The 25,590-nt window shown below is 37.4% G+C and overlaps 1 protein-coding gene and 1 long non-coding RNA gene across 10 annotated transcripts; one reads left to right on the top strand and one right to left on the bottom strand.

The window, feature by feature from the left end:
• Positions 1-941: 941 nt before the first annotated feature.
• AADAT (aminoadipate aminotransferase) lies at positions 942-24,392 on the bottom strand. 7 transcript variants are annotated; one of them, XM_046656052.1, is made up of 14 exons: positions 24,254-24,392; positions 23,627-23,662; positions 23,290-23,458; positions 21,908-22,040; positions 18,311-18,385; positions 13,478-13,687; positions 11,440-11,505; positions 10,032-10,114; positions 9,468-9,564; positions 8,152-8,213; positions 7,820-7,884; positions 6,396-6,502; positions 3,556-3,657; positions 942-2,599 (listed from the first exon to the last, which is right to left on the bottom strand). In XM_046656052.1, exons 3-14 carry the CDS (start codon positions 23,325-23,327, stop codon positions 2,558-2,560), a joined length of 1,080 nt encoding a protein of 359 aa, XP_046512008.1. In that variant the 5' UTR covers positions 23,328-23,458; positions 23,627-23,662; positions 24,254-24,392; the 3' UTR covers positions 942-2,557. The 7 variants fall into 7 exon arrangements, with proteins under 7 accessions (XP_046512008.1, XP_046512005.1, XP_046512010.1 ...); XM_046656049.1 differs by having other exon boundaries at positions 24,109-24,387; XM_046656054.1 differs by having other exon boundaries at positions 23,627-23,630; positions 24,254-24,386.
• LOC124236996 (uncharacterized) lies at positions 3,603-11,420 on the top strand. Of its 3 annotated transcripts, none has more exons than XR_006887904.1 (4): positions 3,603-3,715; positions 4,518-4,607; positions 10,723-10,910; positions 11,023-11,420. It is a non-coding gene; the product is annotated as an uncharacterized LOC124236996 (long non-coding RNA). The 3 variants fall into 3 exon arrangements; XR_006887903.1 differs by having other exon boundaries at positions 3,641-3,715; positions 4,364-4,607; XR_006887905.1 differs by lacking the exon at positions 3,603-3,715 and having other exon boundaries at positions 4,196-4,607.
• Positions 24,393-25,590: the final 1,198 nt, after the last annotated feature.

Genomic DNA, 25,590 nt, shown 5'->3' on the forward strand with positions numbered 1-25,590 from the left:
TTTTTCCAGATAGTTTCTACTAAAAATGTGATTCACGGTGAACACCTGCTTTCCCTTTGTGGGTGTGGAGCTTCAGTAACTGAGGTCAGCCCTGCAGACACTGTAGGTGTCTGTGCCTGATGCCCAGTAAAAGCCCTGGACAGCCAGGCACTGGTTGACAACACTTTGCATGTGTTGTCACATATGGCTGAAGGAATTGAGGGCATCCTGTGTGATTGCTGGGAGGGGACTCTTGGAAGCTTGAGCCTGGTTTCCTCCAGACTTTGCCCCATGCACCTTTTCCTTTTGAAATTTGACTCTGTCCTTTTGCTGTAATAAACTGCAACTGTGAATACAGCTTCTGGGTCCTCTGAGTCGTTTTAGCAAATCCTCAAGCCAGAGGGTGGTCTTAGAGACCCTGACACACCTGGCCTGTTGGCATTCAGTTGCAGATAGTGGAAACTACTCTAGCTGGCTTAAGCAAAAAGTGTGATTATTATGTACTCTGTGGTTTCCAAAATTGTTGGAATGGCTGAAAAAGGAGATGGAGCTTCCAGGAACAATTTCTATCCAGCAGTTCACTGCTTCTGCCAGAATCAGAAACTCCCAAACCAAGAAGCTGCTTAGTATAAAAGCACAGTGCCTGGCATCTTGCCTTGCTCCCCTCTTAACTCAGTTCTGAATGCAGGTATCTGAATGACAGAACTTAAATCGTACCTGGAACTGTAGCTGCAAGAGCATCTGGAAATGTAGCATTTCATTTCTACAGTGCTCAGAGACACTAGAAGGAAATTCGAATTTGTGCTGAGTGAGCCAATCCATAGTGTCTAACACATTGTGTTAAAGGGTGTAAACATTTTAATACTTCTTGATACACACTGCCAAATTGCTTTCCCAAAAGGTTGAAAAAATTCACAATGGCAACAGCAACAAGTGAGGCTCCAGTTTTCTATGCTTTGCAGTACGAGGTGAAGGTAATCTTACTTGGATGAGATGAACATCGAGTAATAAAGGACAGCCTAATCATCTTGAGTGTTCTCTCGCTCTGTTTTTCTTGGTAGAAACAGATTTCTATGGATTGTGGTTAGGGGTAATCCACTCTTGAAAGATGGGGATTATAAATCAACTTACTCTATGTTGGTCACTTAAAAACAAGGCACTCATTTATACAGTGCTGGCTAAGCAATTCTGGTTATCATTGAGAACTACTGAATAAAGTAAGTGGAAGGCTTATTTTACTTTTGCTTTTATAAATCTCTCCAATTTACACTTTCCTCTTCTCACGATTGATGGATTGTCAAGTTCCTCATCTCAGCCTTCCTCCAGGCCCTGCGTCTCTCCAATCTCTCCTTAAGAACTACCACTGGTTGCCTTAGAAATAGGGATTTGGGTTTGGTGCTGGCTGATTTGAGTTGAGCTATGAGGTGAGATTTTTGCTCAAGAATTTGAACTGCTGGAAAATGCGGCATCTCATCCAGATGCCAGGAAGATAATAACTATGATGGAGATGTTTATATACACAAAAGGATGACCTAAATGACAATGGCATAAACTTCCAAATTCCTTAAAGGAATTTATAACTTTATAATTACTGGATCTTGGAACACTGTGGTAATTTGTTACACAGCCATAGGAAACTAATACAGGGTATTTATGACAACGCTGTCATAACGAGATCCTGTTCTACTACATATAACATGTATACGCACAGAAAAACATCTAAAGGTTGGATGATAAATGCTGACAGCAGTTATCACTGGGGGGTCAGATAGAGAGTGATTTTGACTTTATTCCTTACGCTTTCAGGGTTGTTTGAAAATTTTAAAATGAGCATATATTACTTCAATAATCTGATGGGAAAAATAAAGATCTGAAAAGGTGGGAGAGAAAAGTCATTAAAAAAGTATATCCTAAGTACCTCAAAGGGGTTTGGATTTAGACTACATAACTAATAAGAATGTTTTTGTAAGTTGTGTAGTAGTATGAAAATACAATGTAGCAAATTTTTCTAAGTCTTTTAATTCTCCTACTTACATAGAATTAATAGATCTGGAGCCTCTAGGTATATTTAATTTCAGAATTTTATTTTAAAGGGATTTCTATGGTATAACATAATGTCTGTGGTGCTCTTACTGAAATCATTTATAACCGCCAAATTCTAACAATTTTTGCAACAAGCTCTCATTGAATTTTCCTGAAAATAGAAAAACTTCACATTTTATACCATTTTGAACTTGGTTTTCTTACATTTTCAAGATAATTTACTGTAAAATGTTAGTTTCAAAAAATTTATGGGAAATTATTAAGTAATTATAGAGTTCTTTACAATAAAATCCAGGATAAAAATAATCTTTTGTAGGTTAAAAATTTATCAAAAGGTATAAGTGGATTACAAGTATATTTTGGCAATCTGATGGATTAAGGACACTTTAAAAGTTATCTAGTTAAATTACTACAGATATGGCACGTTGGATGAAATTTATTCTGAAAGTCTAACACCAATAATCATTTCTTCCTGTTAAAATGTAAAAATAATTTATCTGAAAAATCTATGAAAACTATGATGAGTTTGATTTCTTCATAAAGATTCTCTTATAACTTGGGCTAATCTCTGCAAAGCCTAAAATAGAAAAGAGATAAGAATGAATGAAATTAGGATGTTACTCAGGAAAAGTCTGTCATAACTTTAAAAATTCAAATAAAAAGTATCCATCTTAGGTTGAAATAAAGCAATTAGAAGTCATGTTTAACATTGGCTTCATCTGGGGAGGATGCTATCAATATCCATTAGTAGCATATGCAGATATAAGCATGTCAGATTCCTAGGATTTTGTTTTTATTCTTATAGCCCTCAAGATCATCATTTTCTGTTTTCCCCACCACACAAATTATTTTATTCTTCAAATAATTTCTCACCTGCATATGTATTCTATATAATTGCCCAATTCTACTCATGTGTAAAAGCAGAGAGAGCTTATGAAAAGCATGTTGAATGACATGAGAAAGCAGTAAATAAAGAACATACCAAGAACCAATCCATCTGCCAGGATAAGTATAGACTTTCCTCGATGGCATTGTTCCATGTATGGCTTTTCTATTTGGATTCTCAGGCTCACAGTCCTTAGGAACTTTTTTGTTTTTGCTTCTTATTTTTGGTTAAACCTAGACTATGTGATTATTTTAAGAATATTATTCTATTTGACCCTTGCTGATATTTTTTTCTTCAGAGAAAGAGACTAATGGCTATCATGAATTTGTACTTTTGGCTCCTATTAATTCCATGAAGGAAGGAAAGAGGTTTTCTTCATAACATGTTGGTAATCTACCTAACACCCTTCAGTAGGTCTGAAAACTATTCATGAAGACAATAAAATTTAATTCCAACTTGGTCTCATGCATTTGTCTATTTGCTACCATTAAAATGTATCTTTTAGTGGTAATTTGTGACTTTTTAACAAATATTTATTTTTCAGAAACCCAAGAAGACATTAATTAATGTTGTAACTTATTTTGAACACATGCACCAAAAAATAGAATTGATATCTAGCGTTACTCTGAAGAAAATATTGTACTCACCACATCCATCTCTTCAGGAGAAGCCAGCGAGTAGGACACTCTAAAGTAAGGGCAAGGAGCTGAACTATCAATGAAGAAAACATTTCCAGGAGTTACTAATACCTAAGAGAGTTTATGGAAAAAAGTGGATTACCATTAAAGAAAAACTGAAAAAAAAAAGGTAAATCTAATCTCAGAGTGGGGGAGGACTTTTTAAGTTTAAAAGCAATTAAAGAAATAACAAGGGCAAAATCAGTTTATATAAAAATTGTGTATGTCATACAATAAAGAAAACATAGAAACTCGAAAATGTTTACAATAAATATGGCTACCTCTTCTCCATATATAAAGAATGCACAGAAACTTAGGAAAAAACCTCACTAAAATTCTAACTTTAATGGGCAAAGAGGAGCTTACAAAAGAAATAGAAATGATAATAAACATGAATAAATGTTTAATCTAACTAGAAAAGTCACGTAAGTTCAAACAATGAGACACCATTTTTAAGTTATCAAATTTGGAAGTGATTTTTAAGCTGGGACCTGAAAGATAAGTAGGTGTTAGCCAAGAAGAAAGTAGAGGAAGAGTATTTTAGAGAGGAAGATACTGAGTGTAAAGGCCCTGAGATGGGAAGAAAATTGGTCCCATCAAAGAACTGAAAGAAAGTAAAAAATTTAATACATAAACTGAAGGAAAAACAATGTTAAGTAAATGTGTCAAGACGGAGTGGGAATGACTGCTATTCGTGATGACCACTGTGGCAGACAGCTCACTGTTACAAAGGACATTTCCTCTGCTTCCTGGCATACAAATATATTCTATTCCCCAGTCTCTTTCTAGTTATATGTGACCACGTGACTGAATGCTAGCCAACAGATGTGAAGTCATGTGTGCGAACTTCTAGGCCTGGCCCATAAAAATCTTCCCATGTGTGATCCACCATGCTCTTTCCATTTTGTAACCATCCTGGAATCTGTGTTAAGGTTGAAGAGCAAGAAGATGGAAGGAACCAGGGTCTCTGAATGACTGCTTGGAGTAGAGTTGCCTGCAGATCACATCTTTGAAAATTTTATGTAAGTCAGAAATAAACTGATTATGTTAGTCTTTGAGACTACTATCTAGTACAATTGTGATATTTAAAAGCATTAAGTAACTGCTTGTTGATTCATAGTATAAATCTGGGTACTGTCTGCTAAGATAAGGTGAGTTGCAGTGAAATGATTTGGGATACTCTGGGGAGAAGATTTCAAGGCAGAAGATGGGTTTCTGTGTCCTGATTAACAATCAAATGAAAATCATCATTTCTCCCAATATAGTGGGAAAGTTTGGGGATGTGCTAGAAGCAAGTTGCTATAAGAGAAGGGAGTGGTTATTACTACTCTTTGCAAGAGTGGTTATTACATCTCTTTGCAAGATGACCAAAATCTGGGCCAAGGCAGTGGTGACAAAGTTGGAGGTTAGAAAAAGTAAAGGTATATGCAACAGGATGTTTGGAATAAATGAAGAGGCTGAAAGAACTCCAATAAAATCTGAAGTCTATATCCTTAGCACCCACCTCAGAGATATACACAAATAGCCACTTATGAAATGTTTTTGGTGATAATGGCATTGATAGAAAAGCAAAGAAAATATTAAATGATTGATTTATTAGACTAAAATGTATTTCTTTGAAATGTCAGTTACGTATTTACTAAGTACCTACTATGTGCTGTTAGTAGGATTAGAACAATTAATAGAGCATGAGTCCTGTCTTCAGGTGAGAAGATTAGAGAAGATGAGTGACTTTCCCAGGGAAGTGGAGCTAGCACAGAGGTCCACTCAGTCGGTTCCCAGGTTTAACCTCGAGACCACCTTGTCTCTTATGGATAAGCATCATGCCTTGCCAACATCAACACAATCTCCTCCTTTGTACTTATTGCTTCAAGACAAAAGTGATCCTAGAAACAGATCTTAGTGCTTACAGAGACAGACAAACATGATAAAGGTATTAATTAATGGAGAAAGGATAATTTATTTGGTAAATTGGAAAGCTACACAGAAAAATATTTAGATTTCTTAGCTTAATCAATGCCCTTGAAAGAAATCTAAGAATTACGATTTAAGTACAAAAGGAGAAAAAAATAACCCAGAAGAAATCCTCTTGGGCTAATTTTAAGTGAAAGAAGCAGGGTACGAACTTATCTGTGTAGTTTTAACCATGCAAAATAATTGCATAGCCCAAATACCAGGTATCTACAAGCTCTTCAAGAAAATACAACACAAATGGTCACAAAATCTGGGTGGTGAAATTATGGCCTATTTAAAAATTTTTCATTATACTTTTATGCGTTTTCCAAGTTTGCTGCCATGAGTATGCTTTATTTTCATAATCAGGAAAAGAAAGTCCTTCTATTCTAAGTACTAATGACTACTATTTATTGAGCAGTTACTATGTGCCAGGTATTAGTCTAAGTGCTTTATACATATTAACTCATTGCATATTAACTCATCATAGCAACCCTATGAGGGAGGGATTCTTATTATCTCTATTTTACAGACAAAACTCAGAGAGGATAACTTACTCAAAGCCATGCATCCAGTAGGAGGTAAAGCTAGGATTCAAACCCAAGGACTTGTGGCGCAGACGCTGTTCTCTTAGACTCTAAGCCAATCAGTAGCTGAGAAGACTGACTCTATTTCCATTAATTTAGACCAGAAGAATAATTATGTAACCCCCAAATCTATTGTGATTTTAATAATGAGATAACATATCTGACATTAAAACATTATGAGTTGGGGTGGTGGGCCACGATAAACATTTCTTGCCGTTTTTATTTAAGTAAGAAATTAAAGAAAAAGTATAACTTTTCCTCCTGTTTTACCTCATTCTTAAGGGCTTTTTCTTCAATCAGATGTGTTACATCATTAATGCCCTTAATCTTAATCCATAAAAATATTCCACCAGTAGGAACATGCCATTCCGCCAAACCTACAAACAAAAGAAGAGAATAAATATCTTCCAAAGGTGTTTTTGATGATATCGAATATATCACTTAATGACATAATTGCAGTTAATCGAAACTAGGATTTCCAAAAAAGTTTCTTCAGTGATACGCTTTTTTAAAAATATAATTTTAAGAGCCCTTAAAATAGATGTTGTGAGTTTTATTTCAAAAAGCGAGTGAGTGAGAGGGTGTGAGGGAGGGAGGGAGACTCGTGTGTATGTTTATAATTTCAGTCAGTCTCGGGACTGCAAGAAATCAAGCGCTGATGTCTACCTTCCTTAGTTAGAACCAGGCTTAAGACAAATACGGCTCTTTCAGTTTTAGAAGCGGATTCTTCAACTCTTTCTAGATTCTTCCAGTGTTTCAATAAATGCTATCATTTATGTCATAGTTTAGAAGGCCAATGGATTAGAGTTTTTACCAGAATGTAATTAATTATGAAAAGAAGTACTTAAAATTCAAGAACTCCAGGTGCAGTTGTAGGCTTTATATTTCATTGAGTATCAGGATAGAGAAATCAAGAAGGAAGGATAATTATTTTGATTTTAGTTGTCTTTTTTAAAAAAACTTGCTGTTGATTAAAATCTTTTCTTCAACTCCACTATACAAAGTGGTAGAATAGCAGTCTTATAAAAAAAGATAATATTATGTTTTTACCAAGACTTTATAGGGAATAAGATATGACAGAAATAAGGAACTGATATTTTTTATTTACTATTATTCATACCAAAGAAACTTTTAATGATATAATGAAAGCCATGTAATCCATTTGACGTTCTTCCTTAATAGAAAAATTAAATCTAAATGATCCGGCAATCAAATTAGCAATAGATAATATTAGACACATATATGAAGTTAATGATTAGAAGGCAAATAATCTGTAGTGAGAAACCTGCCTTAGATTGTACTATTTGTCTTTATACAGTCTAGTTAGAAAAGGAGTATGTTGTTTGTTTGACAATTCCTCTTTTATTTGGGGCAAAACTTTGAAATAACTAAAACCTTTTGAGTATAGATGTTATATAACTTTAAGTAAGTTCTCGCTGGTTGATTTTTAGACTAGTTTTTCTTTTTGTAACCACAAATTCTTTGCAGCAGACAGTAGAGATAGGTAGAATTGTGTCAGGGTTTGCAGACTGCTACTTCTGAGATGATTTACAGGGTAACATTTTTCTTGACAAGAATACTCCCGGATCCTTGTTTCTTTCCCCCCAGGATTATTAACAATCCTTTCGACTGTTTATCACCCACTCGTGTAGGTGCTACTGCTCATCCCAGGATGGGATGTACATTCTGCTCACCACTTAACCACTTGTCTGCAGCTGCCAACAAGGCATCCTTCTGGTTTCTGTAGAATTGAGCAACCCTAGAAGAAGAAAACAACGAAAAGGATGTATTTAGTTTATTGATTGCAGAAACTAAAAGGCTCTAGAGTCCAGTCTTTAAAAATCTGTTTTCTGTCTTGACTCAAATGTTGAATGCTTGATAAGGGGATACAGCATATTTATTTGACCTGTCTGATGGTATACTTGTTACCATTGTGTTCTTTCTTTCATTGTGGAACAATTAAAAAATGAAAATTAGTAAAGTCAAGTCTACTTCTCTGTAAAATATGGAACCTAAAATACAATACCTCTCAACATGAGCCAGGAAGCCCTCTTCTCCCCATTGGCATAGAAGATGTGATATCAAAAACTAAAAAAGATGACAATAACAAGTGTCATGGTTCATCCTCTAAAATGTGTTTTTTGCCAAGTGTAAAAGTGAGTCACTCTTGGTTATGTATAAACTACCATAAGGAAATATAATAAGCTGAACCAAGCTTTATACAGTCAGTGATTTATAATAAATGTTAATAACAACGACAAGAATGAAAAAGACAACAAATATTTATATAGTACTTGCTATGTGCCAGAAACTATTATAACATGTTAATATATTTTAGCTAATTTAATCTTCATAATAACCTGATTAGGCAGGTTACTATTTCTATTTTACCGATGAGGAAACCAAGGCACAAGGGTTAATTTAACTTTCTTGAGGTCGCACAACTAGTCACAGAGCCTAGATTTCAAGTCAGAATATCCAGCTCCAGATCCATGCCATTAATTACCATACTGTACTGCCTCTCTAAATATAAAAAATATATAGTAGATGTATAAAGTTATGTAATGTATTTGGAGATTATTCTATCTAAAATGGAAGTTCTAAATTTTACCAATGGATAGTGAAGTTTTGTTGATAACAGATACAAGAAATATGGAAAAGTCCCCAACTTGATAAAAGACAGGGACTTCTGCACTTTATGGAATGTACCATATCAAACAAATGTGCTGTTCTACATAAGTTTTTCTATGCATTTTGAGTTGTTAGGAAGCAATTCTATTCTCTCTCTTGATTCTCAAGACTGCATTTGGGATGGATCCATTAATGTCTCAAAGCTTGTGAGGAATTTTTACATTCTCCAGAATTAATTTTACTTTATTTTAATTAAAATACAATCCAACTAATGCTTTTAGGGGAGGTTAGCACATGTGCAATGAAAGCACAGTAAGTCACTGGACTGGTTTGGAATTCTTGTTCCGGTTATAGATCCCAAGACAATGAAGCTCAAGTTTTATCACTTCACCAAACCCAGTTCCATTTTGCTCAGTTCAATAGTTTTTATGGAGTTCCTGGGCTAGATGCTATGGACACAAGACGAATAAGATAGCCCGATTCTCAAGGAGTTTTGTCTATGTCGGAGAATAACACCAGGTTAATTCAATTCTCATTTGTCTTAGAGTAAACCTCTGCAGTGTCGAGTTTTTTAATTCAGTCTGTGTTGGAAACTAGAGATTCAGTATCACTGCTTTCCCTCCCTGCTACCTTAACTCAATCTTACTTGCCAACATCTATTTTCTATCTTACCTGATTAAAAAAAAATCCTATTTCCTAAATTGTCCTTACCTGTGCAAAAGTGTTAGGATGCAACGATGAAACTTGTGTGTGTAAAACAATTCTCTCTATCAAGCGTTTTGGACCAGTTATAAACCCTATTCTCAACCTACACAAAAGAGAAAAGGAACAACACCAATCTTTTATTAACAATTAATACATGTCACTTTCCTGAATTCATTAGGAAGAGAGTTGTAACCTGGGGGCAAATGGACCTAGACAATTAAAACATTCCCATAAAACTAACTACTACTTCTTTAAAATACAAATTTAAATTTAACTGTACATTTAAAATGTAACCCAAGTCTGACCAAGTATTTCTAAATGTGCTCTTTCATGTATGAAACCAAAACCTGACCTGTCCATCTACAACTTTACATTAATGGCCAAGTTCCTGTGACTACTGGAGATCAATAGAGAGAAAAGGTCAATATTCATATTCATAATTAAACTGGCATTTTAAGACAAGTGGAATACAAGCATCTTAAATGAAAAGAATTGTTTGGACTAGAAGATACTGAGGTACAGTCTCTATCTCTCTTACATCTAGTCGAAGGTAGAGAAACAGGGCCTTACCCAGAGGACAGGACTTTTGAAAAAGAGTCAGCTCTGATGACACGCCCATCAACGTCCATGGAAAGAAATGATGGTACCCAGGGCTTGAAATGGAAAAAAAATTACTGTTGCTTTGAGAAGTCTGTTAATGACTGTGTAACCACTTCATGTAGAGAATAGAGAGGGCACAGATTTGAATCACAGTAGCACAACCACCTTTTCTGTTACCTTTATCTCAACTCTTTAAAATGGAATAAGAGACAGAGATTCATGTTCTTTTTATTAGTACCTGCCTGTCTTCGTGGCTTGTCTGCCAAAACCACATACAAAGATTTACTCATTTGTTCAAGATGCCATTATTATGAATTTAGGAAAACCTTAACCAGGTCCTCCTTGCCCCAAGGATAGAAATCCAGGATTAACAGATTTAGAGGAAGGATTCAAGAAAAACTAATTTGGATAAGATCAAAACGAAGAGGGCCAGTGGCATTCAGGATTGTTTAGAGACAGAATACTGATCCTTAGAATAACTAGAAAGATTTAAAAAAATGAGAATGAAGATAAGAAATTTATTCAATATGTAATATTGACTTCAATAATAGATGCATACAAGAAAGCAGGCCATGTTCATGTTGAGGGTCGGGTGTAGGTAGGCAGACATGATATTTGGGCAAACCATATAGAAAAATCAAGAGTTTTTGTTTCTTTTCAGTAGGTTTAAAGCGGGAACCAAATCCAAGGATATATTCTCTGCAGTCTTGAGAGCAAATAAAGATAGCATTTGACTTTGAGGAATCAGGCATTGGGAGTCTGTACCACTACTATTGTCTATCAGGAAACAGTGATCATGAAAAGTGGTGTATATAGTGAGGAGGAAGCTAAAAACCCATTATTCTGCAGGTAAGATCCAGTACCTAAATGACAGGGATGGCAAATAGGTGGCATGCTGCTAGTAACACCTTTTCCTATGTCCATAATGGACATCACTAATTGAGCCCTCTTTCTCTTTCAGCTTGAACACAGATTCCAAATCCTTCTCAGACATCATTCCAGTCAGCCACTACCAAGAGACTGAAGTTGACACCCAAGAGGAAACCCAGTTCATCTTGGTATGATGTTTAAGGAGCCATGGACTAGGGTTTGGAGCTCAAGAAGACTATTAGTCCTGACTTACTCTGTTTGCCCAAATGCATGGTACAGAGAGCCAGCTACTATTTTAAAGGCAAATAATTTCTGGAAAAAGCAGCAATACCAGAAGTGAAAAGTACTATTTCCATGATAAAACTGACAGACTAAAAGTTAAAGCAGTGGCAATTTAACAATCATTTATTCAATTTCAATGTAAAAGTGGATTAGCAGCCAGGCTAAAATCAAATGCAGAGCAATACCTTATCTTCTAATTGTGAAATAAGTTCGCATTGTCACTTACCTTGTTGAACTGGAGAAAATAGTAAGGATCATCTTCTATTATGAGGAAATCATATTTTCTTGCAAGCTAAAAAAAGGTTAAAGTAGTATATTTATTTCTTAAGAGCTATTTAAAATTAAAATCATTTGGAATCATAATTCTTTGTCCTCATTCATTCAAGAAGCTACTGAGTTGAAGTGCCTATTGTCTAGACAATGAAGACAAAGAGATAAACAAGGCACTAAAGGCTCTTGTCCTCATGAACTTACATTCTAGTGGGAAAGACAGAACATACATCAGCCAATGGATAATGAACAGAAATATTAGATGGCATTTTAAGGGCGAGCCAGAACATTAAACAGGGTGATGTTTGAGAGAGAGAGACAAAGAGAAAAGAGAGAGAGAGAGAGGGAGAGAGAGAGAGACAGGGTAGCTATTTCAGGTTGAATCACTGGGAAGCTCTTCCTGACAAAGTAACAAGAGGGCTCAGAGGAACAGGAAGGAGCCGGTTGTGCAAATATCAGGAAGAAGATTCCAGACTGAGGGATGAGCAAGAGCAAAGGCCCTTGGGTGAGAAAAAAAACTTGATATGTTTCAGGGTAAAAAGTAGGCCAGTGGGGCTGCAGCAAGGGGGCTGCAGCCATGATAAGAGATGACAAGGCTTGAGAAGAGATGACCGGGTCGCCTAGCTTTGCAAGGCAGATAAAGGAATTTGGATTTTACTTTAATTCCAAAGGGGAAGCCACTGGAGGATTATAAACAGGAGGATCATGAGACTGGCTTTACACTTACATTTCCCCCGGGGAAGGACATGAGTGGATGCTGTGAGAAGAATGAATGGTTAGAGATCAAGAATGGAGTGCAGGAAGGGTCCATTGAGGAAACCGTAGTAGCAGAACAGGGAGGGATGGCGGTGTCTGAGAAGACCGTAATAGTAATGGCAGTAGAGAGAAACAAATGGATTTGGGTAAATTTGTGGGTAGAGTCCACAGAATAGACGGGATGTAGGGGGTTGGTGGGGAAGAGAAACGAAAGAGAGGACTAGAAGGTAATGTTCATGGTGGTACTATTTATAGAGATGGAGAATCTGAGGGGCTGTGGATTGGAGGTTTGAGGTGTGGCTAGATAAAATCAAGGGTTCTATTTGGCCATGTTAAGTCTGAAATGCCTATTAGACATTTAAGTTGGCTGTTGGATGCAGAAGTTGGATAGAGAAGTTGGATACAGAAGTCCGGAGTTCAGAGGGGAGGCATTTCCATCACAGAATGGAACTTACAGACATAGAACTGGATGAGGCTGTCTAGGGGGAGTGTGTAAATAAGAAAAGAACTCGGGGCAGAACTCAGGATGTGTGAAAAATTAAGAATAAGACAATATTTTGAACATGTATATATTCAGGAACTGTTTGAAATCTTTCTTATGATTCCAATACACAGGATTAAATTCTACATGGATTAACATGGGTTCGGTACTTATTTTAAAAAGCTATTTATAGTGAAGGCTAGGGGACACAGGGACATAAAAGAGACTTTACAAAAAGGCACATTTCTCTTATTTGTCAAAATTTCTGTATAGCTCAATATGTGTTGATACTTTTAAAAAATGTTTGTGGTGAGAAGCTTAGGCACTGCAGTCAGGTATGTAAAAGAGACTTTACAAAAGGAACATGCCTCTTATTTTTAAAGAATTTCTTTGTAACCTGAAATGACAATGAATAAGAAAGAGAAGAGACAAGTTGAAAATACAAAAATAAAATAACGAAAATCAAACCTGGGGTCAAATATTAAATAACCTCATAAAATTTAACATCAGGCCAAGAATGCTATTTCTTTTTATGAAAATATCAATTAAAGGGAAAGAAAAATCTCCTAGTTAACAAAGCATGTAGTAATTCCTTATGTTTACATTCTTAGGACCCGTGGCATAGATGACTTCTTTTTATTAAAAACTATCTTCCTTGAAAGCAACAGGCTACTAAGAAAGGGAACTTGGACAGTACACTTCTAAAAAGTCAAAAAGAAACAAGAACATAGTCACATAACACATTCTTTTAGAATACCTCATAGATTTCCTTTTTGCGGTTTGCTGTTAATGAGTCTCCAGTAGGATTACTGCCATTTGGGATAATATAAAGAAATTTGGGAGTGTTTTTCTTGGGGTCCTTTGAATCTTCTGGTTTCCATTTGGAAAGTATTTCTCTAAGGGAGTCTGGTATAATCCCATATTCATCACTGGAAACATTAATAATGTTGCAGCCCAGTGGTTGCAGCTGTTGAGCACACAGAGAAAAGAAAGCCCAAGATTCAGATATGATTACAAAATATCAGTGCCGTTGGCTCTTCTTATACTAAGAATGTTATTGTTATACCCTTAAACATACAAACCTGCACTCAGCTCTATGCTCCAGAGGGTTGAGGTTATGTATTCTAATTCTATTGTTGCCCTGGGGTAGATTTCATTATTGTTCAAAAATATCCTCTGTCAAATCCCAGAGGAAGGATTAAATTTCCTTGCTCATATATGTCAGGCTTGGCCATGTGTCTTGCTCTGGTCAATAAATTGTGAGAAATGATATGTGTTTCTTCCAAGCAGAAGCTTTAAAATCCAGCTCGTTTTCTCTATTTTTCTTTTCCCTCTGCTTTAAGACTGGCAAGGTTTCAGATAGAGGCTGCTTCTGTCAACTTGGGGCTTAGGATAAAGATGACATGCAACAGAGCTGCACTTGCTTTGTGGTGAACATGTAGTGGGAAAGAGAAATAGGTCTCTGTAGCCATAAGCCACTGAGATACTGGGGTCATTTGTTATGCAGCATAACCTAGCCTCTTCTGACTGAATTATCTTTATAGTTATAATTAGAACTGATTTATAGGGTAGGTGTTTATTAATGAATCCTTTTTGACAAAGTAAATTAATCATGTAAAGCATCTGTTATGCTAATACATAAAACAGTTGCAAGCAGAGGTGATATTCAAAATATTTAACAAGAGGCATAGCATGGGCACATCAGATATAGCCACGGGCTGGAATGGGGGCCTGGAGGCCCCCTGCCATGATATAGTATTAACTCTGCATCATGGCAGGTTCAGGGTGGTCCTAACAGAGGGCCCAAGGAAGCCAGGGTAGTGATGGGGCAGCTGAGGAGGATCAGGGCAGCAGCTCACCAAGCAATGTGGAAAGTATTTCAATACTTAACCAATTGATAAGGTTGAACTGGCAAGTAGTGGCCTTGCTTATAGACATAGTTTAATAAAAACCTTGTGGAATCTCATTTGTGGATGAACATAAAGAAAAAAAATCTGAACTTAAGAAATAATAATTGCGTGAAGTTCTCAGGAAAAAATTTCAAAGGATAAGCAAGCTTTCTAGCAGTCAAATAGACTTAAGCACTAAGTGGGAATAATCCAGACCCTACTTATGACATATTTAAAAGTTCGTAGACTTAAAAAGCACATCTATCATGAATAAAACAAATCAATATTGGGCCATGAAATAAACACATATTGCTTATTAGCATCTTTCCTCATAGCTTGGCACACAGTTTCTGTTTGGGGATGTGAAAACATTTGTGCGTGTGTGCATGCATGCTGTTTATGTAGTCTCTGGTTTTCTATTTATAGGCATTATGTAATCTTAAGCCTTAGGAGTTTAGGAAAATAGTTAATAATTAGTATCCAATCATTAAGAAAAAGCAATTATTTTACTTTAGTATTTTTACTGTGGTAAATAGATGTATAACAAAAAATTTGCCATTTTAGCGATTTTTAAGTGTACAATTCAGTGGCATTAATTACATTCGCTATGTGTGTATTCATCCTCACTATTGATTTCCAAAACTTTTTCATCACCCCAGAGAGAAACTCTGTACCCATTAAGTAGTAACTCCCCATTCTCCTCTACCCCAGACCCGAACCTCTAATCTACTTTCTGTCTCTAGGAATTTGCCTATTCTAGATACTTCATATAAGTGGATTAATAAAATATTTGTCCTTTTGTGACTGGCTTTTTTCAGTTGGCATGTTTTAAAGGTTCATCCATGTTGTAGCATGTATTAGAACTTTGTCTCTTTTAATGCCTGAATAATATTCTGTTGCATGTAAATATCACATTTTGTTTATCCATTCATCCATTAATGTACACTTGGCTTGCTTCTGCCTTTTGCCATTGTGAAAAGTGCTGCAATGAACACTTGTGTACAAGTATCTGTTTGATCTCCAGTTTTCAATTCTTTTTGGGTATATAGTAGGAGTGGAATTAACAAGTCACATGGTGATTCTATGTTTAATTTTTTAAGGAAGTGACAAACTGTTTTCTACAGCAGCTATACAATTTTACATTTCTACCAGCAAAGTACAAGTGTTCCAATTTCTCCACATATTCACCAATACTTGCTATTTTCCATTTTTTTAATAATAGCCATCCCAGTAGGTGTGAAGTATTATCACACTACGTTTTTAATTTGCAGTTCTGTAATGACTAATAATGTGGAGCATCTTTTCATGTGCTTATTGAGCATTTGTATATCTTCTTTGGAGAAATGTTTATTCAAGTCCTTTGTCCAGGTTGTTTGTCTTTTTGTTGTTGAGTTGTAGGTCTTTATAAAATACAGATATTAAGCCCTTACTAGCTATATGATTTGCAAATATTTTCTCCCATTCTGTAGGCTTTTTCACTTTCTTAATAATGTCCTTTGATGCACTAGTTTTAATTTTTTTTCTTTTGGTGGGGAAGATTGGCCATGAGTTAACATCTGGTGCCAATCTTTCTCTTTTTGCTTGAGGAAGATTGTCACTGAGCTAACATCTGTGCCAGTCTTCCTCTATTTTGTATGTGGGATGCTGCCACAGCATGGCTTGATGAGCGGTGTGTAGGTCTGTGCCTGGGATCCAAACCCATGAACCCTGGGCTGCTGAAGCAGAGCACCCAAACTTAACCACTACACCACTGGACCAGCCCCTAGTTTTTAATTTTTGATGAAGTCCAATTTATCTATTTTATTTTGTTGTTGTTTGTGTTTTTGGTGTCATATCTAAGAATTTAGTGGCAAATTCTAATTTTAAATTAGTGGCAAAGGCCATGAAGATTTGCCATTATGTTGTCTTCTAAGAGTTTATAGTTTTAGCTCTTACACTTATGTTTTTGATCCATTTTGAGTTAAATTTTTATATGATGTGAGGTGAGGGCCCAGTTTCTTTCTTTTGCATGTGGAAATCCAATTTTCCTAGCACCATTTGTTGAAGAGACTATATTCTTTCCCTACTGAATAGTTTTGGTACCCTTTTCGAAGTCAGTTGGCCACAGATGTATGGGTTTGTTTCTGGACTTTTAATTCTATTCCGTTAGTCTATATGTTTATCCTTATACCAGTACCCCACTGTTTTGATTACTGTAGCTTTGAAGTCAGTTTTGAAATTGGGAAGTTGGAGTCCTCAAACTTTGTTCTTCTTTTTCAAGATTGTTTTGGCTATTTGGGCCCCTTCCAATCCCATGTAGACTTGAGGATTGGCTTGTCTATTTCTGCAAAAAGGCTATTGGAATTTTGATAGGGATTGTGTTGAATCTGTAAATGGCTTTGAGAGTATTGACATCTTAACAATATTAAGCCTTCCAATCCATGAATAGGTTCCATGGACAGGTGATGTCATTCCACTTATTTGGGTCTTCTTTAATGTATTTCAGCAATGTTTTGTAGTTTTTAATAGACAACTCTTTCATTTCCTTTGTTAGATTTATTCCTAGATATTTTATTCTTTTGGATGCTGTTGTAAATGGAATTGTTTTCTTAATTTCCTTTTAAGATTGTTCATTGGAAAAAGAAATTTCTATAATATCAATTTTATCCCTACTTAGGAGTGTTGAGAAAATATGCCTTTCATTAAGACTAGCTAATTGCTTTATATGTTAATTCTTACAAAGATACTATTAAATTAAAAAAAAAGAATCCATGAGGCTAGAATCAATAGAACATAAAGGTCATCTGATTCAATTCCTCTACTCTAAGCTAGAATTACTTTCACAACATTTGTGTTTGGTGGCAGTTGAGAGTAACTTTGAGCACCTGCAATAATGGGCAATGCTTTACCTCCGTAGGAGTCAGGTAAGGCTGATGGTTAGAAAGTCCTCACATTGAGTTGAAATTGTTTCCCTGTAGTTTTCACTCTTTTGTTCTAATTCTGTCCACATAAGGGCATGTGCAAATAAATCCAATTCCTCTGTCCCATGGATAACTTTTATATGTTTGAAGACAATTCTCATGTCTCTGTTGAGTCTTCTCTTTTGGGCGAAAATAGCAGTTTCCATAACCATTCATCATATGATGTGGTTTCCCATTCCCTATTCACTCTGATTATTTTTGTCTAAGTGTGCTCCAGTTTATGTATATATCTATCCTAAAGTATTGTGACCTAAAGCAGCCTAATTTTCAGCACTGTGTTCTGAGCAGTGCACAGCAGAGCCAGAGGATCAGCTTCCTCATTCTGGATATTATAGTCATGTTAATTTAACACTGGAGTGGAAAGTCCTAATTATACTACATTGGTTTACAGTTATATTAAATTGACATATAACATGATTATACTTAGGCATATGGTAATAAAAGATGGTAATGAAAAAATAAGTTTCTGTAAATTGTCACATTTTAAGTGAAATAATAAGAAAACTGGACATGATTTTGCACAACTTAATTTTAGCACCTGTACACTTAGATTTTGTAAAAAGAAATGTATAAAGCAGAGGGTATATTTAACATATTTTGCATAGATCATTTAGGATTCTCCTGTTTACAGATGAAAGATGCTATTTTATTTTTCAGTGCACAGATAATTCTAAAGGTACATTGGTTTCTTCTTATTAGTTATAAGAGACAGAGTTGCTTTTTGTAAAAATGTATACTCACAGCTTGAAGTGTTCCTGGGTAAACAGGTTCACTTATGAGGATATTATCTCCAGGATTAATGATCATTTCAAATGCCTAACAAAAGAAGCATAGATTAGCTTGGATAGCATTGTTTCCATTATTAGAACTCTCTCTTTTTAAGTTTGAGCTCACTAAGATTCTAGAGAAGGAGTTAGCAAATTTTCTGTAAAGTGCCAGATGGTACCTATTTTGTGGGCCATAGTGTCGCTGTTGCATTGCTTAATGATGGAGATACATTCTGAGAAATGTGTCATTAGGCAATTTCATCCTTGTGTGAACACAACAGAGTGCACTTACACAACCCCAGAAAGTATAGCCTACTACACACCTAGGCCATGTGGTACTAATCTTATGGGACCACTGTCGAATATGTGGTCTGTCACTGACTGAGATGTAGTTCTGTGGCTCATTACTGTACTCATCTCTCCCTCTACAGTGAGAAAGCAGCTATAGACAATATGTAAACCAATGGGTGTGGCTGAGTTCCAATAAAACTCTATTTACAAAATCAGATGAGGCTGGATTTCATTCTCAAGCCATAGTTTGCCAACCTCTATTCTAGAGTAAGATGAAAAATAACATAACTGGTTTGGCTCCTAAAATTTATTTATTCCTTCTTTGAAAATTTATTAAGTATATACTATAAGCCAGGCCTGTGTAAGATGTGGAGATAAAATGATGAGCATTATGACATGGTTGTTACCTTCATGGAGCTACTAGTTCACTGGGAAAGCTAGATGCTAATCAAATAATTACTCAAATAAATGTATATTTAAAAACAATGATTAGTGCCATTAAATATAGATGCACAATGTTATAAGAGCTCATTGTAGGAGGACTTGGGCATTCAGGGAATTCAAGGCATTCAGGGAAAGCTTCCTTGAGGAAGTGATGAATTGGTTTGGGGGTAACAATAGGTACATTTTGAGAAACTGAAGGAATTCTGTGGCTTGAAGCAGAGTATCAAGAAGTGAGCAGGGTGAGATCAGAAGTGGGCAGAGACCATACCATGTAGGCATTTGGGTCAAGGGAGGCCAATAAGAATTTTAAGTACAGGGTGGGAAAGGGAGTCACATTATTTGACAAGCATTTTGAGAAAATCCTTCTGGCTGCAATATGAAAGTATAAAAGAGGAGTGAGACTCCATATGGAAAGTTTGGGAAATTTTTAGGATTATTTTGGAAGTTTTTGCTGCAGTCCTGGGGACAGATGAGGGTAGTCTGGTCATGGTGATGATGGTGAAATAGGAGGGGAGAACTGAGTGGCATTTAGGAAATCAAAACCAACAGAACATAATTTTGGACTATAGGGGAGTGAGGAAGGAGAGGTGCCAAGAATGATTCCTAGATTTCTGGCTATGGAAGTAGACAGATGGTGGGAGTGGTGCCGTTCACTGAAAAACAGAATCCAAAAGTTGTCCATTTCTGAGGGAGAAGATGATGAGTATGTTTTGGTTTGAGGTGCCTTTGAAACATCCTGTGATGGTGTCAGGTGGACAGATGGACAAATGGTTTTGGAAGGAGCTTGGAAGTTACTAGTATATGATTGAGCACATGGTTGTGAATGGAGCTACCCAGGGAGTATATAGATTAAGGGGAGAAGAAGTTTAAGGACTGAGCCTTGATAAACTCCAATAAATAAAGGCAGTGCAGAGGAGGACACTGTGAAGGAAGCAGGGCAGGTGGGCCGGAGGGGAGCTGCCCAAAGTGGTGCTGAGAGAGAGCCAGAGGAGGAGAGTGTTTCCAAAAGAATAGGAAGGTCAACAATGTTAAAGGATATTTAGAAGTCAGGTGAGACAAGGCTTGACAAAACCCAGGAAATTTTGCAGACAATATCACGCCCACTGACATCAAAAGAGCTGGACAATAGATTTTTCCAGCCTAAATCAAAGGGGTCTATTATGACTAAATCTTACGTAAGTCACAGAATAATCCTTTCTTACCTGTGATGGTTCACAATCCTCAGTTCAAGCCTCTCCTTCCTAGCATTTTAACAACCTACATCTCATGGCAAACAGTATGGCCATTATCAATTGAGATGGAAGATTTGACTTTTGTTTCCTGATTTGGCATAGGATGTTCCATTTGCCTTTTCCTTATGAGCTTTTGGTATTTTATGACGAAGAGTGTCCTCCCCTAAAGAGTTTATAATTGATTTGGGCTTTATAGGACCTCCTAGCACCAAACAAATTACTTGGGTGGCGTGTGCCTTATCAATAGACCAAATAAAAACCTAATTACACACATTTTCCATGTCAATTAGGGGACATGAGAATGTCAAATAGCCTAAATGAAAAGGGAGGGGTGTTTAATATCTGGTAGCACTGTTTAATAGATGTAGATAGAAACACAGGTGCCTAAAATAGCCATCCTGGAGAACAAAATGGAAGAAATATTAAACCAGATTCCCACTAATGCCTCTGTAATAAGCATGTCTATAATGAGTTATTGATTTATTTGGCCATCTATGCTATCTCCATTCTTTGATATAACTGATGTTGTGACAGATAAAGAAGAAACTGTCTTGAGCATCTTTCTGGGAAAAAAGTTCATAGTTTACCTTCCTAAGAAAAGAATTTCATTGAAAAAACTTTTTTCATATTAGTCTATGGAATCACAAATGTTTCTCTTCAAGCAAACTCTTGAATGGTAGCTAACCCTTTTATTTTTCCTAATTGAATACAAAAAGAGGAGGAAAAAATTACAAAGATTCTTATTACTTCAATACATTATTCTGTAGTAATAATGTAAGTAAAATTCATTAAAGCTAACCAGATTACAGCTTTCACATTTACATAAAAAAGAAAAACAAAGCTACTTTGGTTTAAGATAAGTAAGAGTAATATTTTAATCTAGATGTGAAGACTGGATATAGAGAATCTTCATCCAGGACTAATTATTAATGAAAAAGAAAAGAAAAAAACAGATAAAACTGAGAACCATAGGTGAAGTCTCTTTATTTTGGGAACCCCTGAGTTGTGGTTACATCTGTGGAGTTCCTGGAACCTAGGTGAGAGGCAGATGGAATAATTGGGAGAGGGGGAGAGGGAGGGAGAGAGAGAACACGAGAACCTAGAGAGAAGTCAGAGATAGTGACATATACATAGATATAGGGAAGCAGAGCCAAGAGCGAGACAAGGTATAATCAGTGGCGAGCACAGATGATTACATAAGCAGACATGCAAAAGTCTAACATTTCTTCTCAGGAGTATCAGGATCTGCCCTTTAAAGAATTTCAAAATCATATTGAAATGTCATAACTATAGGCATAAATCAAAATGTAACCTGAGTCTTTGAGCCAGATGAAATTAAGCAGTGCTCACTAAGCATCTGGTGGGAGTGGAGTACTCGAATCTTGTTTTAATGATTCACATCTCCAGGTCATTGACCACATGATCTATGTTTAAGAAAAGTCAGGTGGGTGAATGTCTTTAACCTATTTATAATTCTAGGTAAAGACAAGACAGACTACCAGGAACTCACAAAACACGATCCTCTTGTAGCTAAGTGAGAGATGACTGTTTTTGTGAACCTATTTGATTCTTAAGGTGGGGGTACCCTTTCTTTTCAGTCTTACCTTACAAAGACCGTCTTGGCTGCCAGATGTGACACATATCTCCATTTGTCCTTGGCTGGATGGATAATGGATGGTGGGAGGATTATGCAATCTTATTTGTAACTGTTTCAGCCAGGACAACAGCTCTGGGATTCTAAAGCATAAAATGTATTTTCAAATTTATAGTAGTAAAAAATCATAATAGTAGACAGGAATTAAATGGTAGCTTTATACAAGAAACTTTATAATTCAATTTAAAAATCCTCAAATGCTTTTTGACAATATTAATATTGCTATTTAAAAAAGAAGGAAACAGACTTAGAGATTAAGAAATTCACATAGGGGCTGGCCCGGTGGTGTAGCAGTTAAGTTCATGTGCTTCGGCGGCCCAGGATTAGCTTGTTTGGATCCTGGGTGTGGACCTATACACTGCTCATCAAGCCATGCTGTAGTGAGCATCCCACATAAAAGAACTAGAAGGACTTACAAATAGGATATACAACTATGTACTGGGACTTTGGGGAGAAAAAAAAAAAGAGGCAGATTGGCAACCAATGTTAGCTCAGGGCCAAACTTCCTGAAAAAAAAAAAGAAAAAAAAAGAAATTCACATAAAGTCAATCAGCCAGTGATTAAATAGGCTGAGACTGGACTCTGTATCTTTCTTATTCCAAAGCCTACACTCTTTCTTTTCCACCAGAACATTTACTGCATAATCGATTCTTAGTTCTCCTTAGGAAAATTTCCATAGGCCACCTAGAAGTTCAGGTTCAATAAGTTCTTTCTATCATGGAAAGAAAAGCCTATGTATGTATTACATATAATTCATATATACATAACATGTATTATATTTCAATATACTTTTCAATCACAGAACCAAGAAGCCTTTAATAATTTACAGACACTCCATAAATTATCCTTTATCATTGGAAGAAGACCAGCTAAGGAAAGTCTTAAGGTATGTGTTCCAGCTTGCTTTTAAGAAATTAAAGGCATCTGCACTGAGGCCAAATAGCTGCCTGCAACTATTAAGGGAACACAATTATTAGACAATTGCCCTGGGACTTAAAATTGCTGCTTCCTGGATCATCTGTTTCCTCCTCTCTACTAATCTGCTTCTTTACCTAGCTGTCTCATTTTTTCCAGTCTCAGCTCCAATGGTACTTCCTTCTAGAAGCCTTCTCTGACTAGCCCAGTAGTTTAAGATCTACAAGCAGTTACTGAGGAGTGTTACATATTTAATATCCCTGTTGCTCTCAATTATTCTTTGAAAACTCTCCCCCAAACCTTCCTACCTGTTGAACATGCAGTTAAAAGAGACACAAGTCACTTTGTCACTTTATCAATGGGCCTTAGAATATTGCTTATGAAAATGAACTAACAAAATGATCTGTTGATAACTACCCAGAACTTGGAGAATACTGAAGTGCTTTCTTCATCATCTCTTCATCAAATTCGATGGTCTTTCCATCTTCTAGGGTGACAGCAACAGTCTTAAAAGGGAACACGTTTGGATTTGGTGCTCCAGGAGCCAAAGAGATGGTGGATTTCGGTATCTTTCCCAATAGCTCAGCTGCAATAAATATGTAAGAGAAGAAGAAATACTTTCATTGAAGACTTTCATAAACAGAGATGGTTCAGTATGTTGTATTATAGTCCATAACACTGTAGAGTTTAACAATTTCTAGTGATAGACTGCTAGTCTAAAATAAACATATAAAATAACTTTTTCTGGACCTACCTCACTGGTGGAGGAATGAGGAGCACAGATGTCCAACTAGGTAGGCAGAGTGATCAGGAAGATAAGCAAAGGACCATAACAGAACCCCTCCTTCATTTAGCCCCTACCTGCTTGTCAAGCTTGATGGCTCGCCCTTTTCTCTCTCATTTGCACACTGTGCCGAACCCCCACTCATCTTCCCAGGAAGAGCCTTTCTAGACAGCACGCCCTCTCTCTTCCAAGGATACAACAGCCTGTGTCTCTCTCTATTGCTGCTCCTACTACCCTGAGCAGAGAGACCCAATTCCCCGCCTTCCGTTCCAGCCCGAGTGCTGTGCGAACAAGGACTCGGGCTCTTTTATGTCTGCTTGCAGAGCCTGCAACCCAGGGTGCTCTCACAGGTGAATGAACGACTGCAGCCAGGCGGCAGGAGTCGGCACCGTACTCAGCGGCTCTGGGAGGACACCCACACCTGGGAGGGAGGCGCCGGCCCCGGGACTCACTCAGGAGTCGGATGGCAGAAGGCTTTCTTGCTGCACTCTGTGCCGTGAGGAACCGTGAGTAATTCATGTCTCGGATACCCAGGCACCAAGCACCGTCTTCAGTAGTTGAAAATTAGAAAAACTAAATGGCTGCGTCTAGTACTACCTCCGAACTCTAGAAAAGCCACCTGCGTTGTCCCCTCGCTGCGTCTGGGTGCTCGGGCGCGGTGCCGGGGGAGGGCAGCTGAGCCTCTGGCGCTCGGGCTCTGGACCCTGAAAAGGCCTGGGCGGTGGCAAGACTTGCAAAGTCCACCCTCGGAGGCAGGGTTTGCCTGCTCTCCCCAGCCCGCGTCCCGCCCCGCCCCGCAGCCTATCCGCCCATCCCAGCCCGGGTCAGTCCCCGTGCCTCGCGGGGGCGGGGAGGCCCTGGCCCCCCTGCAGGGCCGGGCTCAGATAAAAGCGAGGACTCTGGACCTCGCAGCGGGGAGTCGCAGCAAGAAAACGTCACGGTTGGCCTGAGCGCTGGCCTGGGCTCTTGCCCAGGGCTGGTGAAGGGGCCCGGAAGGACCCCGCGATGCCAATCCGTGGGTACCATCTGGCGGCGGCTCTGGTCCATTGCAGCCGGCTCGCTAGGCCTCCCGCGCTGGTGTTTACCTGGCCTCTTCTAGCCATGCAGACAGGGCGCTCTCCTCCCCCACCACTGCGGTGTTAAATACTGTCCTTTCGTAAATATAACTATAGGCACTATCTTGGAAGTCACCAAGGCGACCCACATGACTTCTAACATCGCTTTCTCCAAGATCTGAGCATTTTAGAGGGCAGAGTATTGATACAAATTTTTGAAGAATCACTCTGAGGGTCTCTTCAAATTTTAGCGTCTCGCCTCCCCGTGGATTTTCTGACCATTCATTAGGGACTTAGGTTGGAAATGTATCTCCAAAGAGACTCATCTTTTCTTACAGAATAATTCCTCCCATTTTTCTCTGTGATTTCTCCTTCCTGAATCACCAAAATGGAATGCACAGGGGGTTCCATGTGAGCACTTAATGAGAAGATTTTGAGATATCTTTTTTTATTCTTAAATGGGCATAAATGTGTCATTTACCTTAAACAAATTCCAAACTGGATTCATTCTGAACATTTCTTGAGTATTTCCTGGATGAGTAGTGACACACTGCCAAATGGCTCTCTAGACAGAAATAGATTGGTCAAGGAGACACTTCTGCTCTTATCAAAGTCCTGGCAACAAAAGGATGAGATAACCCAGTGATATCTTTTTACCAGCAGCTCTGGAAACCCAAGAGGCAATAGAATTCTGGATTCAGAGACTTCAAGTTGTTTAAATCCCATTTGGTGATTTACCAGCTGGGTGTCTTTGGAGGAATTACTTAATCTTTCTGTGCATCAGTTTTCTCACAGGGCTGTTGGCAGGATTAGACAAGAGAATCTCTGATAAGCTCCTCAGCACAGTGGCCTGCACATTGTGAAAGCCCTCCGTGAGTG

The sequence above is a fragment of the Equus quagga genome, chromosome 3, assembly GCF_021613505.1.
Source record: "Equus quagga isolate Etosha38 chromosome 3, UCLA_HA_Equagga_1.0, whole genome shotgun sequence".
Taxonomy (NCBI): domain Eukaryota; kingdom Metazoa; phylum Chordata; class Mammalia; order Perissodactyla; family Equidae; genus Equus; species Equus quagga.

Bases quoted from the DNA above. Each gene is read 5' to 3' on its own strand.
- AADAT (XM_046656048.1), bottom strand. From the start codon at position 24,175: ATGAATTACTCACGGTTCCTCACGGCACAGAGTGCAGCAAGAAAGCCT. The intron at 13,688-18,310 runs GTGAGTATACAT...TGTGCTCAACAG, and splicing joins ACCCAGGAACACTTCAAGCT to CTGCAACCACTGGGCTGCAA. The intron at 9,565-10,031 runs GTAAGGCCCTGT...TCTTTTGTGTAG, and splicing joins TCAAAAGTCCTGTCCTCTGG to GTTGAGAATAGGGTTTATAA.